The following is a 15,788-nucleotide window of genomic DNA, read 5'->3' as shown; positions in this document are numbered from 1 at the left end:
AAAAGAGAAATACAGGCCCACATTCTACTTTGACACTCACTAGCCTATGTCAACTAATCTAGACAGACCGTGGTAGAGGGTATCTCAATTTAATAATGGCCTCTGTCAGATTGGCATCACAGGCATGTCTGTGGGGGCATTTTCTTGATTTTTTGATTGATGTGAAAGGTCTGATCTCACTGTGAGGGTGTAAGAGAGGGAGCTGAGTAAGCCAGGGAAGCAGGTCAACAGTGTCCTCCAACGGTTTCTGCTTCAGTTCTTGCCCCTACGTTCTTGCTTGAGTTCCTGACCTGACTTCCCTCAAAGATGGACCGTGATTGGAGGTGTAAGCCAAGTAAGCTTTTCCCTCCCCCAAGGAGGGAAGGAACATTGGCTTGGTCAATGTTTTATCACATCACAGAAATCAAAAAAGGACGTCAACCTACTTGATAGATGATCTTGCCTGTTTTCTACCCTGAGGAAAAAAGTGGTCTATCTGATAAGATTTCCTGGGTACTAATCATAATGCATTTATAGCAGGCAGAATGACATGGACTAAAGTCCATGATGAGGGTACCCTGTAGCCATATCTCTCATCTCTGCCACCTAAGGGGATGGAGCGATTCATAAAGAAGTCTGTCATTCTTTTCAGAGAAGACCTAAACATCTTATATTCTTTAGATTTGTGCCTCCACGAAAGCAGCATCCCAGGGCCATTTAGGGCCATCTTCCATTGAAGAGATCCTATTTGTTTCTCGTTCTTCCCCTTCAGAGGCACTTTTCTTCTTCCACTAGCAACAGGGCTTGTGGATGTGACAGTGGCTGTAGCTCAGATCAGTTCAGCAATAAGATCTGGGTACACACACTCTTGTTTTTGCTCTAGTGGGTCAGGACAGCCTGCTTTACAAAGGAAATGACTTAAGCTTTACCAGTTTAGTAATAAAGGGGGCTGATAGTCATGGGTCATTCTTGGTTTGCCAGAGTTCTCTGCATTGAAATTTGGTGTTCTCTCATAAGCAGATGATTATTGTTTGACCTTCAGTAATTGTCTTTTTGCCATAAACCAGGGTGTAAAAATTAGGTGACTCCATGTAACAGTGCTAAATTTCTATCCTATCCTGAAAGCAACAACAACAAAATGTAACAACTCCTTGGCAACAGCAGGTTGGAAATAAGAGGTGGCTGTTGCTTTAGTCTCCACCACGTCTGGCCTACATCTCTTTAAATTGCCTGTCTGACCTCTCGAGATAACGGAAACTGTGCCCCTTACTATATAGCTTCACTGCTCTTCACTTTGCCATCATTTTATGGTTGCTCCTCCTCACTGTGAGACCTTGTTGGGGGAGGTGTTCTGGTACCAAGTATTACCTTAGCACCTTTATCATTCCACTATTCTTTCATCCTTCTCATAGCTGAGAAACATTAGCCATTTCCACTCTTGGGCTGTCTATAAGGTCTTTGGGCACCTACTTCTAGAAGCTTCTACACTGTATGCTATATAAGTCAATGCCAACATTTACCTTGAGGTTATCTGGCAGCTCAGCCCTGCCAGCATACCCAGGGTTCATGGTGATGAAGACGGCACAAGTTGGATTCAGCAAGAGCTCAGTGCCTTCAAAGATGAACACCTTCAGCTTCCGGATAATGGCTTGTTGGATGCTGAGGATCTGCTGGGCTACCACTGACAGTACTTCCACCTATGGAAGAGAGTACTCAGCTGAGGTGTGCTCTGCCAGCATGCTCTACTCTAGGCAGGGGTGGGCTAGACCACCTGAGAACTTTACGCTCCAAATGAGGAGGACGATTAGGAGCTTTGGCAAAGAAAAGCAAGACTATATGTGTTTGTGTGTATTGATGTGTGTATGTGTATGTGGTATGGTGTTTGGGGATAAGAAGTTTCCATAGTACTTTATCTTTGCATAGAGCTTAGCTCCTAAGGGGATGTTCAAATTTCATGCTTACATTTTTGATTTCTACTCTTTGTCTAAATAGACCCATTCACTCACTCTTTTGTGACTTGTCCCATTTTTTACCATTCCTGTAGACTTCTATCATATTTCTTTCTTCTCTCTCCCCCTGCCTCTTTCTTAATTTGTTTTTTCAAGACAGGGTTTCTCTGTGTAGTGCTGGCTGTCCTAGACTCACTTTGTAGACCAGGCTGGCCTTGAATTCTCAGAGATCCACCTACCTCTGCCTCCTGAGTGCTGGGATTAAAGGCATGTACCACCACAGCCTGGCTTATTTTGTTGTTGTTTAATTTAATTTTTATTCCTTTTATTGGGTTAAAACCTGCTATTTTTGCAGGTAATTCAGCTGGCCTACTTTTAGAGACCTTTAGGGTCCTGACAATGTTCTATGTCAGTGCCTGTGTCCTATGACATCTTCTGGGCCAGGTACTTAATGGCTGGTCTGCCCCTCCTTCACGTGCCCACATGCTTGCTCTCTCTCTGTCTCCTCTCTTGCTTTCTCCTCTTTCTCTGATAAGGTACCCCCCTCCCTCCCCCATTTCTGTCTCTGTCTCCCTCTGTCTCTTTGCCCTAATGGCTCACTCAGGCCTGGATCTTTTCTGATCCCCCTCCCCCGAATAATCTCTTTCATATAAAATCTGTTGTGTGTGTGTGGTGTCATTTTAAAATTCTAACAAAACCATCTAAGAAGCAAGATTATTCCTTACTCATCTTTGCCTCGTGAACTTATGTAACTACTGACATGCACCTAGCTCCAATGAACTTCGAATGAGTCAGTGAGTGGATGAGTATGATAGGGAAGTTGGGTGTGTTTAAAATACACACACTGTTGTTTCCTTGTGGCTGTTTATGTTTAGTGTATTAAGTACCTACTCAACGCAAGGGCCATAGAGAAGACACAGACTCTATTCCTAGCTAAATAAACAAACAAACAAAACCCTCAATGGCGAGCCCCTCTGTCATGTCCCCTAAAAGGAGACTTACCTCAATCCTGTTGAATTCATCAAAACAGGCCCATGCGCCAGCTTGGGCCAGCCCCTTGAAGAACTTCCCCATGGCTTTGTAATCCAAACCATCAGAACAATTGAAGACCACACACTAGAAAGAGGGAGGATCCAGGATAAGTTTCCTCATAGCCGAGTAACAAGAAGCATAAGCCAGGAGCGAGGCTCCTCTCTCATTCTACGAAATGAACTGCTGGCTCACTGTGCCTGTGAGGCTTGCTCTTGGGGTCCAGAGAGAGGTAGGAAGAGAGGGTAGAGGTGGGTGGCATTTCCATACCTGCTTGGCCAAAGCTTTAGCCAGATCTTTGGTGGTCTCCGTCTTGCCTGTCCCAGCTGGACCCTCTGGAGCCCCTCCAAGGTTCAACTTCAAAGCTCCCATTAGAGTCCTGAAAGGAAAAAAACAAAAACATAACAACAACAACAAAAAAAAAACCATAGCAATTCAGTGTGCAAATCCTGAGACACAAGAAACTTGGTTTTGTTTATTTTGAATTCTGCAAACAGATGTCCCCCTCAACAAGTTAGATGTCCCCCTCAATTATATGATCAGTGCATCATCATCGCAAAAAGTTGATGTTGCTCAGCGTTGTCATCTCATAGCTGGCACAGTGTTTGGTGCATGGAAGGTGGCATCTACCCACAGTTGCCTGAAAGAATGACTGAATGAACAATGGGTAATTAGGTGGATCTAAACGAGCCAAAGAGAAATGACAGCTACTCCAGTCCTACATTCCAAAGCTCACTAACACTGATGGAATGGAAATAACAAATACATGTGTCACATTGGATTATGACCTAGACTTAGGAACCCCATTTTAATTCAGTTCATATCCTTGGTGGGAAGAACACAGTGCCTGGGCAGGTGCGAGACAGATGTTAGACATGCATGATGTGGAACCTGGCCCCAAAGTCCTTGGGATAAGTCTGTGTAACTTATACCAAGGAACACAGTAACTTGTTTTCTGAACTTGTTTCCACAGCTCTAGTGAGATCTAGGGTTAGCTGATGTCATACGTGGTCTAAAGGGACATTCAAGACATGAGTGTTCTTCATGACTGAGCTAATAAGAGTGTATAGCAGCTAGGAGTTTTGATGAATGAGTAGATTACAGCTGTTCCCAGCACAGGGAGAGTGTGAATGGTTATGTCAGATGATGGACGTTTGTTCTTCTCCTGTCATCAACACTCTAGCATGTGTGTCACTTATAATCTCATGCTGAAGATCTGGAGGGTGTGCAACAGAATGACCTCTAAAAGGAAATTGACGAGTAATGAACAGAATAAACGAATGATGGGTTAAAATCACAAAACACAGAGCTGGGTGTGGTGGTGCACACCTTTCATTCCAGAACCGGGGAGGCAGAGGCAGGTGGATCTCTGAGCTTGAGGTCTACAGAATGAGTTCTAGGACAGCCAGGGCCACACAGAGAAACCCTGTCTAAAACAAACAAACAAACAAAAAACAAAACACAGAAAACAAAGGATTGATAATAAATGGACAAATGAATTAAATAGACAGTTCTCAGAAGAAGTACAAGTGTCAAGGGTTGGGATGGGGCAAGGTCAGTACCGTTGGTCATCAAAAAAGTCCAAATAAAAACTACACTGGATTCACTCAAGTCAGAATGGCTTCCATCCAGAAACCAAACAACAAATGCTGGCAAGGACAAGTGTGGGAGGATAGGAGAATTTAATATTTCTATGTTATTGGTAGGAGATGTAAATCAATGTGGCCACTCTGGAAATTAGTACAGAGGTTCCTCAAAAAAACAAAAGTAGTACTGCTGTATGATCAGGATCCAGTGCTGCTGGGTAAACACCTGAAGAATTGATGCCAATATACCACAGAGACATTAGCACATCCATGTTTGCTGTGATGCTATTTATAGAACAAAGTTAGAAATCAGCCCTGGTGTCCATCAATTGATGAACAGATAAAGAAAATGTGGTATATATAACAAAACAGAATTTTATTCAGCCATGAGTAAGAGTGAAGTTTCATCATTTGTAGGAAAATGAGTGGAGTAGGAGATTATCATGTTAAGCAAAATAAGCCAGATTCAGAAAATCAAATTCCATGCTTTTTCTCATGTGTGTAATTTAGATTTGGGGGAAAAAGAGATTAAAGTAGAATATGAACTACTTAGGAAGAGGAGAGGAATCAGAGGAGATTGGTAGAGAGACAAGACAAGGTGCTTATAAATATGGTATATTCCTATATGAAAATATTGTATTCCATAATTGATATATGCTAATAAAAGAAAATACATGATTAAAAATGTTTAAGGAATCTTAAAGAATAATACTTGGAAATGTTTTTACAGTCTAAAATTTTTACTATAAGGAAAAACACAAAAGCAAAGAAAACCCAAGCAGAACAACATTGGAAAGCTAACAAAACACAGGGACCTAACACTAGGAATTGTGAGGAAAGTAGCCAAGTGATATGCTAAGTGGAGAAAAACCGCTCCTCTCCACTGGGGTGGGTACAGAGCCTTGAGATGCCTTACCTGGGGTCTTGTTGGTTTTATTTTCTTGCAGTGCTGGAAATAGAACTCAGGGTCTTTCCTGCTTGCTAGTCCACTGTTCTCCCTCAGAGCCACATCCTCAGCCCTGCTTGTCTGTGTCTTGACCTTCCTGTTCCATCCCATCGCCACGGGCTCCCCAGGTACTACCTTGAGTTTTGTTGTTGCTGAGCTTTCTACTTACGTACCACGTGACCGTCTCACTCATACACCAGTGTTCAGCTAACTGGTCCAATAAAGTAGTCCATACTAGGGTTCCCATTTGGTTCCCATTCCCATCCAATTCCATAGCCATTTGTGGTCATGGCTAACAACTAAGGCAAACTTCTGAAATGTGGTTTTGAAACGTAGAGGGTAAGAAACCCGAGACACCACACCCTTCCTGCCTACTGCCTTTCCTTCCTAGATTCTTTTCTCATCCTTTTCACTTGGGGCCCCAGTGTTTACCTGTAGCAGCGGTCTGTGAGAGGGGTGATCACCAGCCGGGGGGAGTTTCCCAGGTACTCATAGCCATACAAGGCTTCTGTGGTTATCATCTGCACATGAACGTCCCTTGACTCCCAGTAGTATCGCAGCTGTGAAATCCACTGGAAATCATTCTGACTCGTGACCTTATCCTGCGCCAGCTTGGCCACCACATCACGGGCTAATGGGACGCCATGCAGAGACACACACACAACCACATGGAGTCATAAGAATCACTTGCGTCTACAGATTTCTCAGGCAGACAAGGATACGATCAAGGCCCCCAGTCTCCAGAGTACTTCAGGTTCTAACATCTTCCTGTTCCACTTCTAGCCTGCAGGTAGCAGGGGCTCTCACAAACTGGACTTTGCTTTTTTCCAAGGGTCAAGGAAGGCTGTGCTGCCTTCTGTCAGGGGGTAGAGTAGAGGAACTGCATTTGCACACTCTGAAATCAGATTGTCTGGTGTAGTGGTTAATAATGACCGTTAACTTGACTGGGTCTAGAATCACTAAGCTGCTGGGCAAGCCTAAAAGGATTATGTAGGTTAGGCTAGCTGAAGTAGGAAGGCCCACTCTAAACATGAATGGTACCATTCCCTGGGATGGGTCCTATCCTGAACTGAGAACTCTAGCTCAGCACCAGTGTTTGCTGCTCTCTGCTTCTTGGGACGTGGATTCAGTATGAGCAGATGACCCGAATTCCTGCTGCTCTCCCCACCATGGTTGTCTGAACCCTCAAACTGCAGAATAAGCACTTCCTGTCTTCAGTTGCTTGCTTTGGCCAGGTATTTTATTGTAGCGGTCAGGAAAATAACTGATATACTTGGGTTCAAATTATGGTTCCACTGTGAGCTAACTTTGTGACTTTGGGAAAGCTATTCAACGTCTCTGTGTCTTGGTTGATCAGTCTGTATGCCAGAGGTAGCATCTTATATTGCCTGGAATGGTTATGAGGACTACATATAAACGCATGTTTAGACAAAACCGTGAGAGTGAGAGAGGGCCAGCTCCTGAGACAACTGTCCCATGTGTAAAAATAGTATATAAATGTTACTTCATGTTTGAAACTCATGGGGGCAGGGGCGGGGATGGGTGTGGGAGTGGAGCCCACCCAGAAGCTTTGGGATATAGTCACCCTGAAGGCTTACGTATCCCCCACATGACCTTTTGGGCCCCGTCACAGGCTTCTAAGACACCCTAGAACAATGACATCACCTTGACCTGAGAACATGGGGAAGTATCCCCTGAGTTTGTGGTTAGAGCCATCTTTCCTCCAGCCTCGGGAACAGGCTGGGCAATACATTTTGAGGCTTCCTTCTTCCTCTCATAGGATTTCAAGGCTAACTTACAGGGATGAGCCCTGAAGTCAAAGCGTGGCTGTAGGCTTACGGAATCATTAACTGGCTCTCAGGTGCTGATGGAATGAGCACTGTCAAGATCTGAGCTACTACGGTGGACGCTTACAGGTCTGTGCAAGAGACCGACTTGAGGCTGTTTTTGCTATGCAGTGTATATGCAAGGGTGTGTGTGGGTATGCATGCATGCCTGTGTTTGTGAACCTAGCTACGCAGGAAGACAGTGGGCCACAAGCATGCCTGTGCTCATCACCTCCACCAGGTGGTATGTGGCCGTGTCTGAGAGAAAGGTTCTCCCTCCTCTCTCCCTGATTTTATGGGCATCTCTGTGCCTGAAATCAGACTGACATGAGCACTAGACTCCAGGAAATAGATGCTATGACGCATTAGTTAGCTGGTATATGAGCAAGAAAGACCTTGTTTCTAGGCAACCAGCCTGGTCCAACCCTAGTCTCCTTGGTGATGATAGGGGAAAGTTGTGGAGGTGGTTTATTTTACATAAAGACCCCACTTCCTTCTCATCTTCCTCCTCTGTTTTCTTTTTGTTTAAAGAAGAGGAAAAAGGTATTGTCTCTCACACCCTCTCCTGGAACCACTTCCAATTTCCAGCCCATTGGGTTTGGAAGCAGACAGAGGAACCTTTGTCACTTCCAAATGCACTATTTCCCAACGACTGTTTTTTTTTTTTTTTTTGTTTTGTTTTTTTAAACCTGGGAAATGTTTGAGCAAATGTAGACACTTAGCACAAAGCTCAGCACCTGGTGAATATTCAGGGTCATCGGCTGTGCTTAACCCCAAGGAAATCATTCACCAAGCTGGTGCCTCTCAGATGAGAGTCCTGCCTGCAGGGTGGCTGTGATGGGAGAGGCCTTGCTGGGCCCTCCCCGGCACTTTCTGTACTCTCAGATGGACTGGGGAGCCCTGAGTCATCCTGTTAAGGAGATGTGCCCAGCCAGCTGCCATTCCCGGACTGAGCAATGCCAAACATCTGCATTCTTACCATGGACGTCGATGACAGTGAGGGCCCCGAGAGTGAGCCTCGCCCCACTGCTCAGCTTCCCTCGCACCAGCTCAACAATCTGTGCAATCTGCTCGTTGCTCTTCTTCAGAAAGTCCTGGCCGGGGCACAGGGAGAAACAAACAGTCAAGATGGTCTCTCCTCCAGCAAGGCCCATCTTGAGGGCTGACTTCACTTACCATCCAATGGTCCAAGCCCGACCTGGATGTCATCCCTCAAACCATCCTTTTCTTCACCCAACACCTTAACCTCAAGATGGATCTTGTGCTGATTAAAAGGAGGCCACATTATTTTTATAACGTTGTGGGAAAGGCAGAACTTGACAGGTAAAATGTGCAACTGCAAGTCCTTGGAGTAAAGAGAAGCTGACTTTGGGGGAAATTAAAGGCATCTGAGCATGACTGTGCTCACATGGTTGCATGTACTTGCGAAAACACAGAACTATGTGCTAAAATGGGTGAGTCTTACTATACACGAATCATACAGTTGCAGATCAAAGGAGACACAGGGGATAGGGCCTGCTGGTCTTTACCTGTGACTCACAGCACCTGGGTAACAGAAGCAGGAGGGGAATAGTCTTGGCTACACGGGAAGACATCACCTCACTTCGAACAAGATGAGGAGGGGACAGACAAAACATGTAACCCTGGACAGAGTCCTAGCCTAGGAAAGAACGAGGCATTTAACGGGGCAACTAATTACACTGGCAAAGTTTAATAGCCAGTAATAGGTCAATGTTGACTTCCTAGTTTGGATCATTATATTTTGGTTATCCTTGACATTCACGTCTCAGGGAATCTAGATAAAGGGTATATGAGAATTCTTCCTATTTTTTTCTGACATTATACACAAGCCTGACATTTCAAAATGAAGAGGTTAAAAAGTAAAAATGGATTTTAAAAAGAAAAAAAAAAGGAGAGCCCCTGAGTTCGGATTCTACCACTTCAATTTTCTAGCACTGTGCTTTTGAGTCCGTGAGGGCCACCAGGTGTGAGAAATCTGCATAGTTACAACTAAGGTGGGGAGTTCTCCTGAGGGCTGAGATAGAGTTTGAGAATCCTGGGCACAATGTCTGAATCGAATAAAGCACCCAGTAAATGGTGATGCTATTGTTAGCAATTATGTGCCCCGCATGCAGAAGCAAAGAGGCTCCCAGTGCCTCCATTCTCTGGGAACTGCTGTCTGAAAAGCCCGTGGTGATGCACATGCCTCCACAGTGCTCTGAAACTCCTCATCCCCACCCCACAGCTGCCGTCATCCATGCCAGGCAGTAGGCACACACAAGGATCTGAGGCTCCTTGCCTCTCGTCAGCCACATTAGTTATGGATTCAAGCATAGAATCAGCCTCCTTTATGGAGAAGTGACAAGGCATCATCAGGCTTGGACGGTGCCAATGGTCGGCTAGCAACTTATTTTCAGGCCTTTTATCAATATGTCAAGTAATTGTGTTCAGGCATGTTAAACTGAGTTGTTATATATTAATGGATTTTATGTAAATTGGATAGTTTCAGTTTAGACCTTGAACACAGCGCAAGATAGGATTGTAATCTAGAATGCCCTGAGAGTTGAGGCAGTGGAAGGATTTAGAAAGGAAGAAAAAACTACTCAGTTAAACTTTCATGCAATATTGCTGTTAGTGATGATATGTATAGATTTCCTATTCAGATAAACCTGTCAAAACTTGGATTTCTACTGCTTTCGTGTGGAATGGTATTGCAAACACTAAAACAATGGTTTTCAAAGGCTGATGCAATGCACCATGCCTTTCCTTCCTCCCCGAAGTCTACTGTGCTTTTCATCTTTAGAGTTTTGCACATCCTAATTTTTCTATCTGGAATAATCTTCCTTTTATTTTCTACTTGGCCAGGGGTCACTCATAGTTTAGGCCTCTCTTAGACAGTGATTTTATGGGAAATCATCTCCAATACTAGTCCCTCTACCAGAGTCCCTCTTTCCTCCCACACTTATTGCATCTGTTTCATCTTTATTATAATTCCAAACCAGTGCATTTTAGCCCCCCCCTTACCAGACTGATCATAAACCCACCGAAACAGGAACAGTATGATTACCTTATTTATCTCTAGTTACTTTTGCCTAGCAGCCATCTCAGCACAAAGCAAATGCCAAACCAGCATTTGTTAAATGAGTACCTAATGGATACATGGGTAGATGGGTGGAGGGATTGGGGACTAGGTAGCTGAAATAATGGACATTGTGTGGGTAGACGTACGGATGAGAGGATGGATGGATAGATAAATGGGTGGAGAGACAGATGGAGAGAGGGAGAGGTAAATGGATGGATACATAGATGGACAGATAAATGGATGAATAGATAGGGAGGTAGATGAATAGAGGGATAGAAAGGTGAGTGAATGAATGGAGAAGCGGATAAACAGATGAATGGACTCAAAAATGTGTAGGCAGCTAGATGGCTATTTTGTTACCACACCTGATTTCTGTAGAAGACTATCCAGGATATGGGAGGCGTGTGTGTGTGTGTGTGTGTGTGTGTGTGTGTGTGTGTGTTAAACTTCTTGCCTCTTGTGTACAGTATAAAAAACAAACTGGTGCATAGACATGCAGTTACAAAAATCTGACATTTTCTATTTCATCTGTGTGTTAGGCATTATTCACCTTGGTTTCCATAAATTTTAACTTTGGGTAGGTACCAATCTTTTCATTTTGATATCGGTGCAAATCATAGTAAAGTAAGATATATTTTGGTCCATAGCCAGGATTCCAAGGGCAAATATTAGGGGTCTAGTAAGGTAATCATGGGAAATTACCTCTGGTTAGAAGTGGAATTGCTACTCATTTATTGAACATATATTTATTGAGCACCTACTATGTGCTTGGCATTGCATTAAACTCTGGAGCTGTAACTGTGAACAGAGCAAGCATGGACTCTTCCCTATCGGGTTCCCAGCCTAACATCTAAGGGCTGGCTGACTCGCTAGCATCTGTTAAACCATCCCACCACCCCATGATCCGATGTGACAATCCCTTGCATTTTACAGAGAAAATGGCTGACACTTGGGTTGGTAAGTTGCTCACGGTCACATAATCAACACGTGAATTCTGAGGCACTGGCATCAGCTGGAAATGCACGTTTGGGTGTGAGGATATGCAGGCATGGCCATACACCAGATCTCCCAGAGAATGCAGAAGGGAGATCTGGGGGCAGACTTGGTTGGGATTGGGAGCTGGGAGAGGGGGCAGTAGCAGAAAGAGACAGGCAAACAGTAGCCTTCCAGTCCAGAGAGAAGAACTGTTGGAAAGTCTGTCAGGAAAGCCCTGGAAACAAAAGTTGGTGAGACTTAGCATCCTGGAGCTCAGAGTTTGTATGTAGGAAAAAACGGGGGGCCAGCACTGTGTGGGCTCCCAGGGGATCCCCAAGTCCAGATTTCCCACTTCACCATCTCCATGGAAATTCCAGTTCCTGTGGTCCCTGTTCTAAATGACCCAAATGGCGACTCTGTCCTAGTTCATGTTGGCTTTCCTCTGCAAGCTCTCGGGCATAATCACTTACTGGCAGGGTGTTGTCAAGCAGGGCTTCGGACACTTGCTTGGTCCAAAAGATGGAGGAGACACAGATAACCACCTGGCCAGGCCACTGCAAGACCCAGCTGTTACGTGGGACCTGGAAAGGAGCAGTGGGGTTTACTGTAGAGTCAGTTCACGCGTGGCTCACACTGATTTTCTACAACCAACCCCCCCCCACACACACACGCATGCACACACACCAAACCGAAACTCCCACCTGCTCTCTTAGAACTCACTGTGTAAACTAGGCTGGCTTCCAAATCCCAGAGATCTGCCTGCTCTGCCTCCAGAGTACTGGGATTAAAGGTGTGTGCCACCATGCCAGGGTTGGGATTACTGATTTAACGTCTTTGTCCCTCAAATTTGTGCAAAATAAAAATAAAGCAAAACAATTCCAACTGTATGGTTTCATCACTTCGAGACTGATTTTTTTTTTTTTAATTTAATCAAGGTCATATTCAGATAGCACTCACACCCTACTTTTTCAGTGGCTGCATGATGTTGTGGTACTACGTCACGGTTTTCTCAGCCTCGTACTCCTCCCCTACCTTTTGTTCCCTAAGCTTAAAATCAGGGAGCAGCCCCAACACCATGTAAACTGGATGTGGTGGTGTGATCCTGTCATCCCAGCTCTTGGGAGTTGGGGGCAGAAGTTCAAGGGTGTCCTTGGCTGCCCAAGAGCTTGAGACCAGCCTGAGCTCCATGAGACGATGTGGATCAAGTGTGTCCAAGGTTGGAAATGGCTTTATCAGAACAGAATTCAGTCACAACCATGCTTCACATTTGCATAATGTCCACGCTGCTTTTGTGCTGTGAGGGCAGAGTTAGACACTGTAGCCAGAGTGTGGCCACAGAGGTGGGGATGTTCACTTGGCCTTTTATGTAGAAAAACTGCAGACTCCTGCTCATCAGCTTGACACTGGTAGCTCTGCCATTCAGAACTTCTCACAGAAAACAGACTATATCTACAATTTGAAATCTCCCATGGGGGACGACAGTGTTGTTCTGAGAAGCTTTGTGTAAAGGCAATAGTTGAGCATGTTGGTTTGGTAGATGGGATCTTACAGTGGGGGTAGGGTCTGGAAGGAAGACAGACCCTTGAAGAGGGGACAGAACTCAGACATTGCCAACATGAGCCTGGCTGGATGCTCCCAGCTGAAGATTTGTCACAGCAGGTTATTTTCTCTTAGGCTTCGTATCGTATTTGCTCTCCTAAAGGCTGTGTGTGCTTAGAATATTACCCACGGGTGGTCTAAGTGAATGCGTGCCTGGAAGGGGAGGCTGGACGGACTTTGAGTCATCAGTCACAGGCGGCAGCATGAAGCAAAATCACCCGCTCCATTCACCCCCATTGTCAGAAGGCTGCAGCTAACCCTCCTCTTCCATCACCTGCTACCGTCAGAAAACTTCCTCAGAAAAAGGTTCATTGCCCCGGGATTCACAGGTAAAAGGACTCAGGAGCTCAGAGAGGGGGGTTTCAGCAGTAGGCAAAAAGTCCAGTTGAATGGATTCATCCAATGCATTTCCAAAGCTTCTTTTACAGTCCCAGTGCCCTGGCACACAGACACTAATTCCTGTTTACCTGGTCATAAGCTTCAATCCCGTTTTCTATGACTTGCCGCATGCTAGACAGCATCACCTGTTCCACCTGCTGCAGCCACTTTTCCACCATGCCCTGTGGGGAAGGACAAGCAGCGGGGAGGCAGCAACTGTCAATCTAAACTAGGTGGAAACTGTAGGAGGAGCCCAGATCTCGCTCTGGGAAGGGCTGGGGCTGGGTAAGGGGCTTGCCCTCAAAGGAGGTACATATGAAAAGCTAGGTCAGGTGATGTGAGATTTCTCTTTACTTCTGTTTTGTCTCACTAGGTCATTGTTCACCTGGCTCTGAAAGTGTCACCAGGTCACCTGGAATAGGATTCTCGCTACTGAACCAGCTTTGTTGCAGATCTTTCCACAAGTTCTATTTTGTCCCATGACCTCCTGTGTATAACCCCTATCTTTAAAATGGGTAACTAGGCCCAGAAAGATGGAGTAACTTTTCAAAATGACTTCGCTACTAAGTTATGGAACCCAAAATGTTCCACAGCACTAAACTAGGGTCCAAAAGATTAAGCCGGGGACCCCATCCTCCCGTTTGTTCTGCTGTGGAGAAAACATGGGGGGAGGGATTACTTTGGCTTGCGCTGGGTAGATTGGCTCTATGAATGGAACTATTTCTTTTTCTGAGCTGATCATGCCCTTGATTTCCAGTTCGTCTGTGAACTCTAGCTTGGCAATTCCTTCAAAGCACTTCTTCAAGTGTGGCTGCACTCGGAGTGGGTCCTTTGTCTCTGACAAGATCTCCAGAAGCTCATCATTTGACAGGAAGAAGAACCTATTTCAAAGTAAAGAGAATGTGGTGACGGGAGCTCCTCTGAGGACTCACATTTCTGACAAGGGGATGCTGCCGGCAGGGGGATCCCACCGTGCAATTACCAGCTGCCTCCCAAGGTCTTCTCTAGGCCTGGCTCCTCTTTCCCATCACCCATCTGGCACAGAGAGCAAGAGAAAGGTTCGGAGTATGCCTGCACGAGCTCAGAACTGTGGGCACTAGAATGATGGCTTGGTTCTCAGCACTGCTGGTATACATTTTTTTGGATCACCTGGGCGGCTCCTAAGAACTTCAGTGCCAAGCTTCCAACGCCCAGAGAGTCCCACGTATCTGGTGTCTAGTAAGGTCTGAGGAAATTGTAATGTCTTAAATCCCAGCTGACCCTGATGTGCAGTCAGTGTCAAGAACCCCTGGTAAGAGGAGAGAGACTGGTCTTCCTTCCCTCAAGATATGCCAGAAAATGTTAAAGGCAGAAATTAAAAAAAAAAAAAACATGCACGAAGTTGATTATATGATTGCATAAAAATGCCCTTATATAACCTAGTACAGTGGACAAAAATATGTTTGTAAGTAACCTATGTACAGGCAGAGACCTCTGTGGTCTTTTAAGTGGAGATCATGGCCACTTTCCCACTTGCTCAGGCTCCAAAGGTACAAAATAAAACCTTCAGAAAATGTTCAAGGTATGAATCTTTTTTTATTAACCCAAGACTGAAAATTCTATAGAGAGGGGCCCATGGGATTATGGTTTTATTTATTTTGGTGGATTATAAATTGCCCACAGTGCTTAGTGAAGACCATAGAGCCAGCCCAAGCGAAGAGGGACCATTGATTTTGATCTCCCTTGATCCCAGCCAGTGTGTGTCTTGTTCTGGCTAGCAGGATCTAGTGAACATAGGTGAGAACAAGTTCCAAGCCTTACGTACTAGGAGACCTTGTCATTGACATTCTTGCTCCTATTAGGGACTCTGTGACCATGTGAACAAACCGAGATAACCTTCCAAGGGGTCCCAAGCAATAGGAATCCAAATACTGGGCAAACAATTAGGACCAATTGCCAGCTGACTGTAGTCACATTGAACGCACTCCAGACAGAATCTCTCCCACAAAACAAACAAAACCATTGCCACCACAACTATGAAATCTTACACTTTTTTTTCCCTTGGTAGAAAGTAGAGAACTAACTTTGACTCCATATAAAGCCACATTATAATTTTTTTTGTTGTTATTGTCTTTTGAGACAAAGTCTCATATAGCCTTAGTTGGCCTCCAACTTTGTATCTGAATTCCTTTGAACTCTTGGGTGTCTTGCCTCCACCTCCCAAGGATTACAGGCATGAAAACCTGCATCTTAACTGAGCTGAATGGCATGGAACGAGAAGCCACAGTGAACTTGACATGGATAAATTTTGAGGAGCGAGATCCCTCAAAAGTATCCCTTTAAAGCTATGTTGACTTTTATGTAGAACATTAACATTTGTGGAAAAAGTCAAATATTTATAAAATTACTGTACTGGGAGTTATAAATGTTAATGTAAAAAAAAAAACCTGTCTGATATTC

The 15,788-nt window shown here is 44.8% G+C and overlaps 1 protein-coding gene across 1 annotated transcript in view; it reads right to left on the bottom strand.

Moving 5' to 3' along the window:
- The window catches only part of Dnah3 (dynein axonemal heavy chain 3), a 167,569-nt gene that overhangs the window by 97,859 nt on the left and 53,922 nt on the right, over positions 1 to 15,788 (bottom strand). Inside the window, exons 24-31 of the mRNA XM_060366203.1 lie at positions 14,029 to 14,230; positions 13,439 to 13,531; positions 11,843 to 11,953; positions 8,295 to 8,409; positions 5,922 to 6,120; positions 3,228 to 3,336; positions 2,931 to 3,044; positions 1,500 to 1,676 (exon numbers count right to left, since the gene is read on the bottom strand). Of these exons, the coding sequence (XP_060222186.1) occupies positions 1,500 to 1,676; positions 2,931 to 3,044; positions 3,228 to 3,336; positions 5,922 to 6,120; positions 8,295 to 8,409; positions 11,843 to 11,953; positions 13,439 to 13,531; positions 14,029 to 14,230 (1,120 nt within the window). The remainder of the gene's footprint in view (positions 1 to 1,499; positions 1,677 to 2,930; positions 3,045 to 3,227; positions 3,337 to 5,921; positions 6,121 to 8,294; positions 8,410 to 11,842; positions 11,954 to 13,438; positions 13,532 to 14,028; positions 14,231 to 15,788) is intronic.

This window comes from Meriones unguiculatus, chromosome 14 (genome assembly GCF_030254825.1).
Source record: "Meriones unguiculatus strain TT.TT164.6M chromosome 14, Bangor_MerUng_6.1, whole genome shotgun sequence".
Lineage (NCBI taxonomy): Eukaryota > Metazoa > Chordata > Mammalia > Rodentia > Muridae > Meriones > Meriones unguiculatus.
This window is presented reverse-complemented; position numbering and strand designations above follow the sequence as displayed.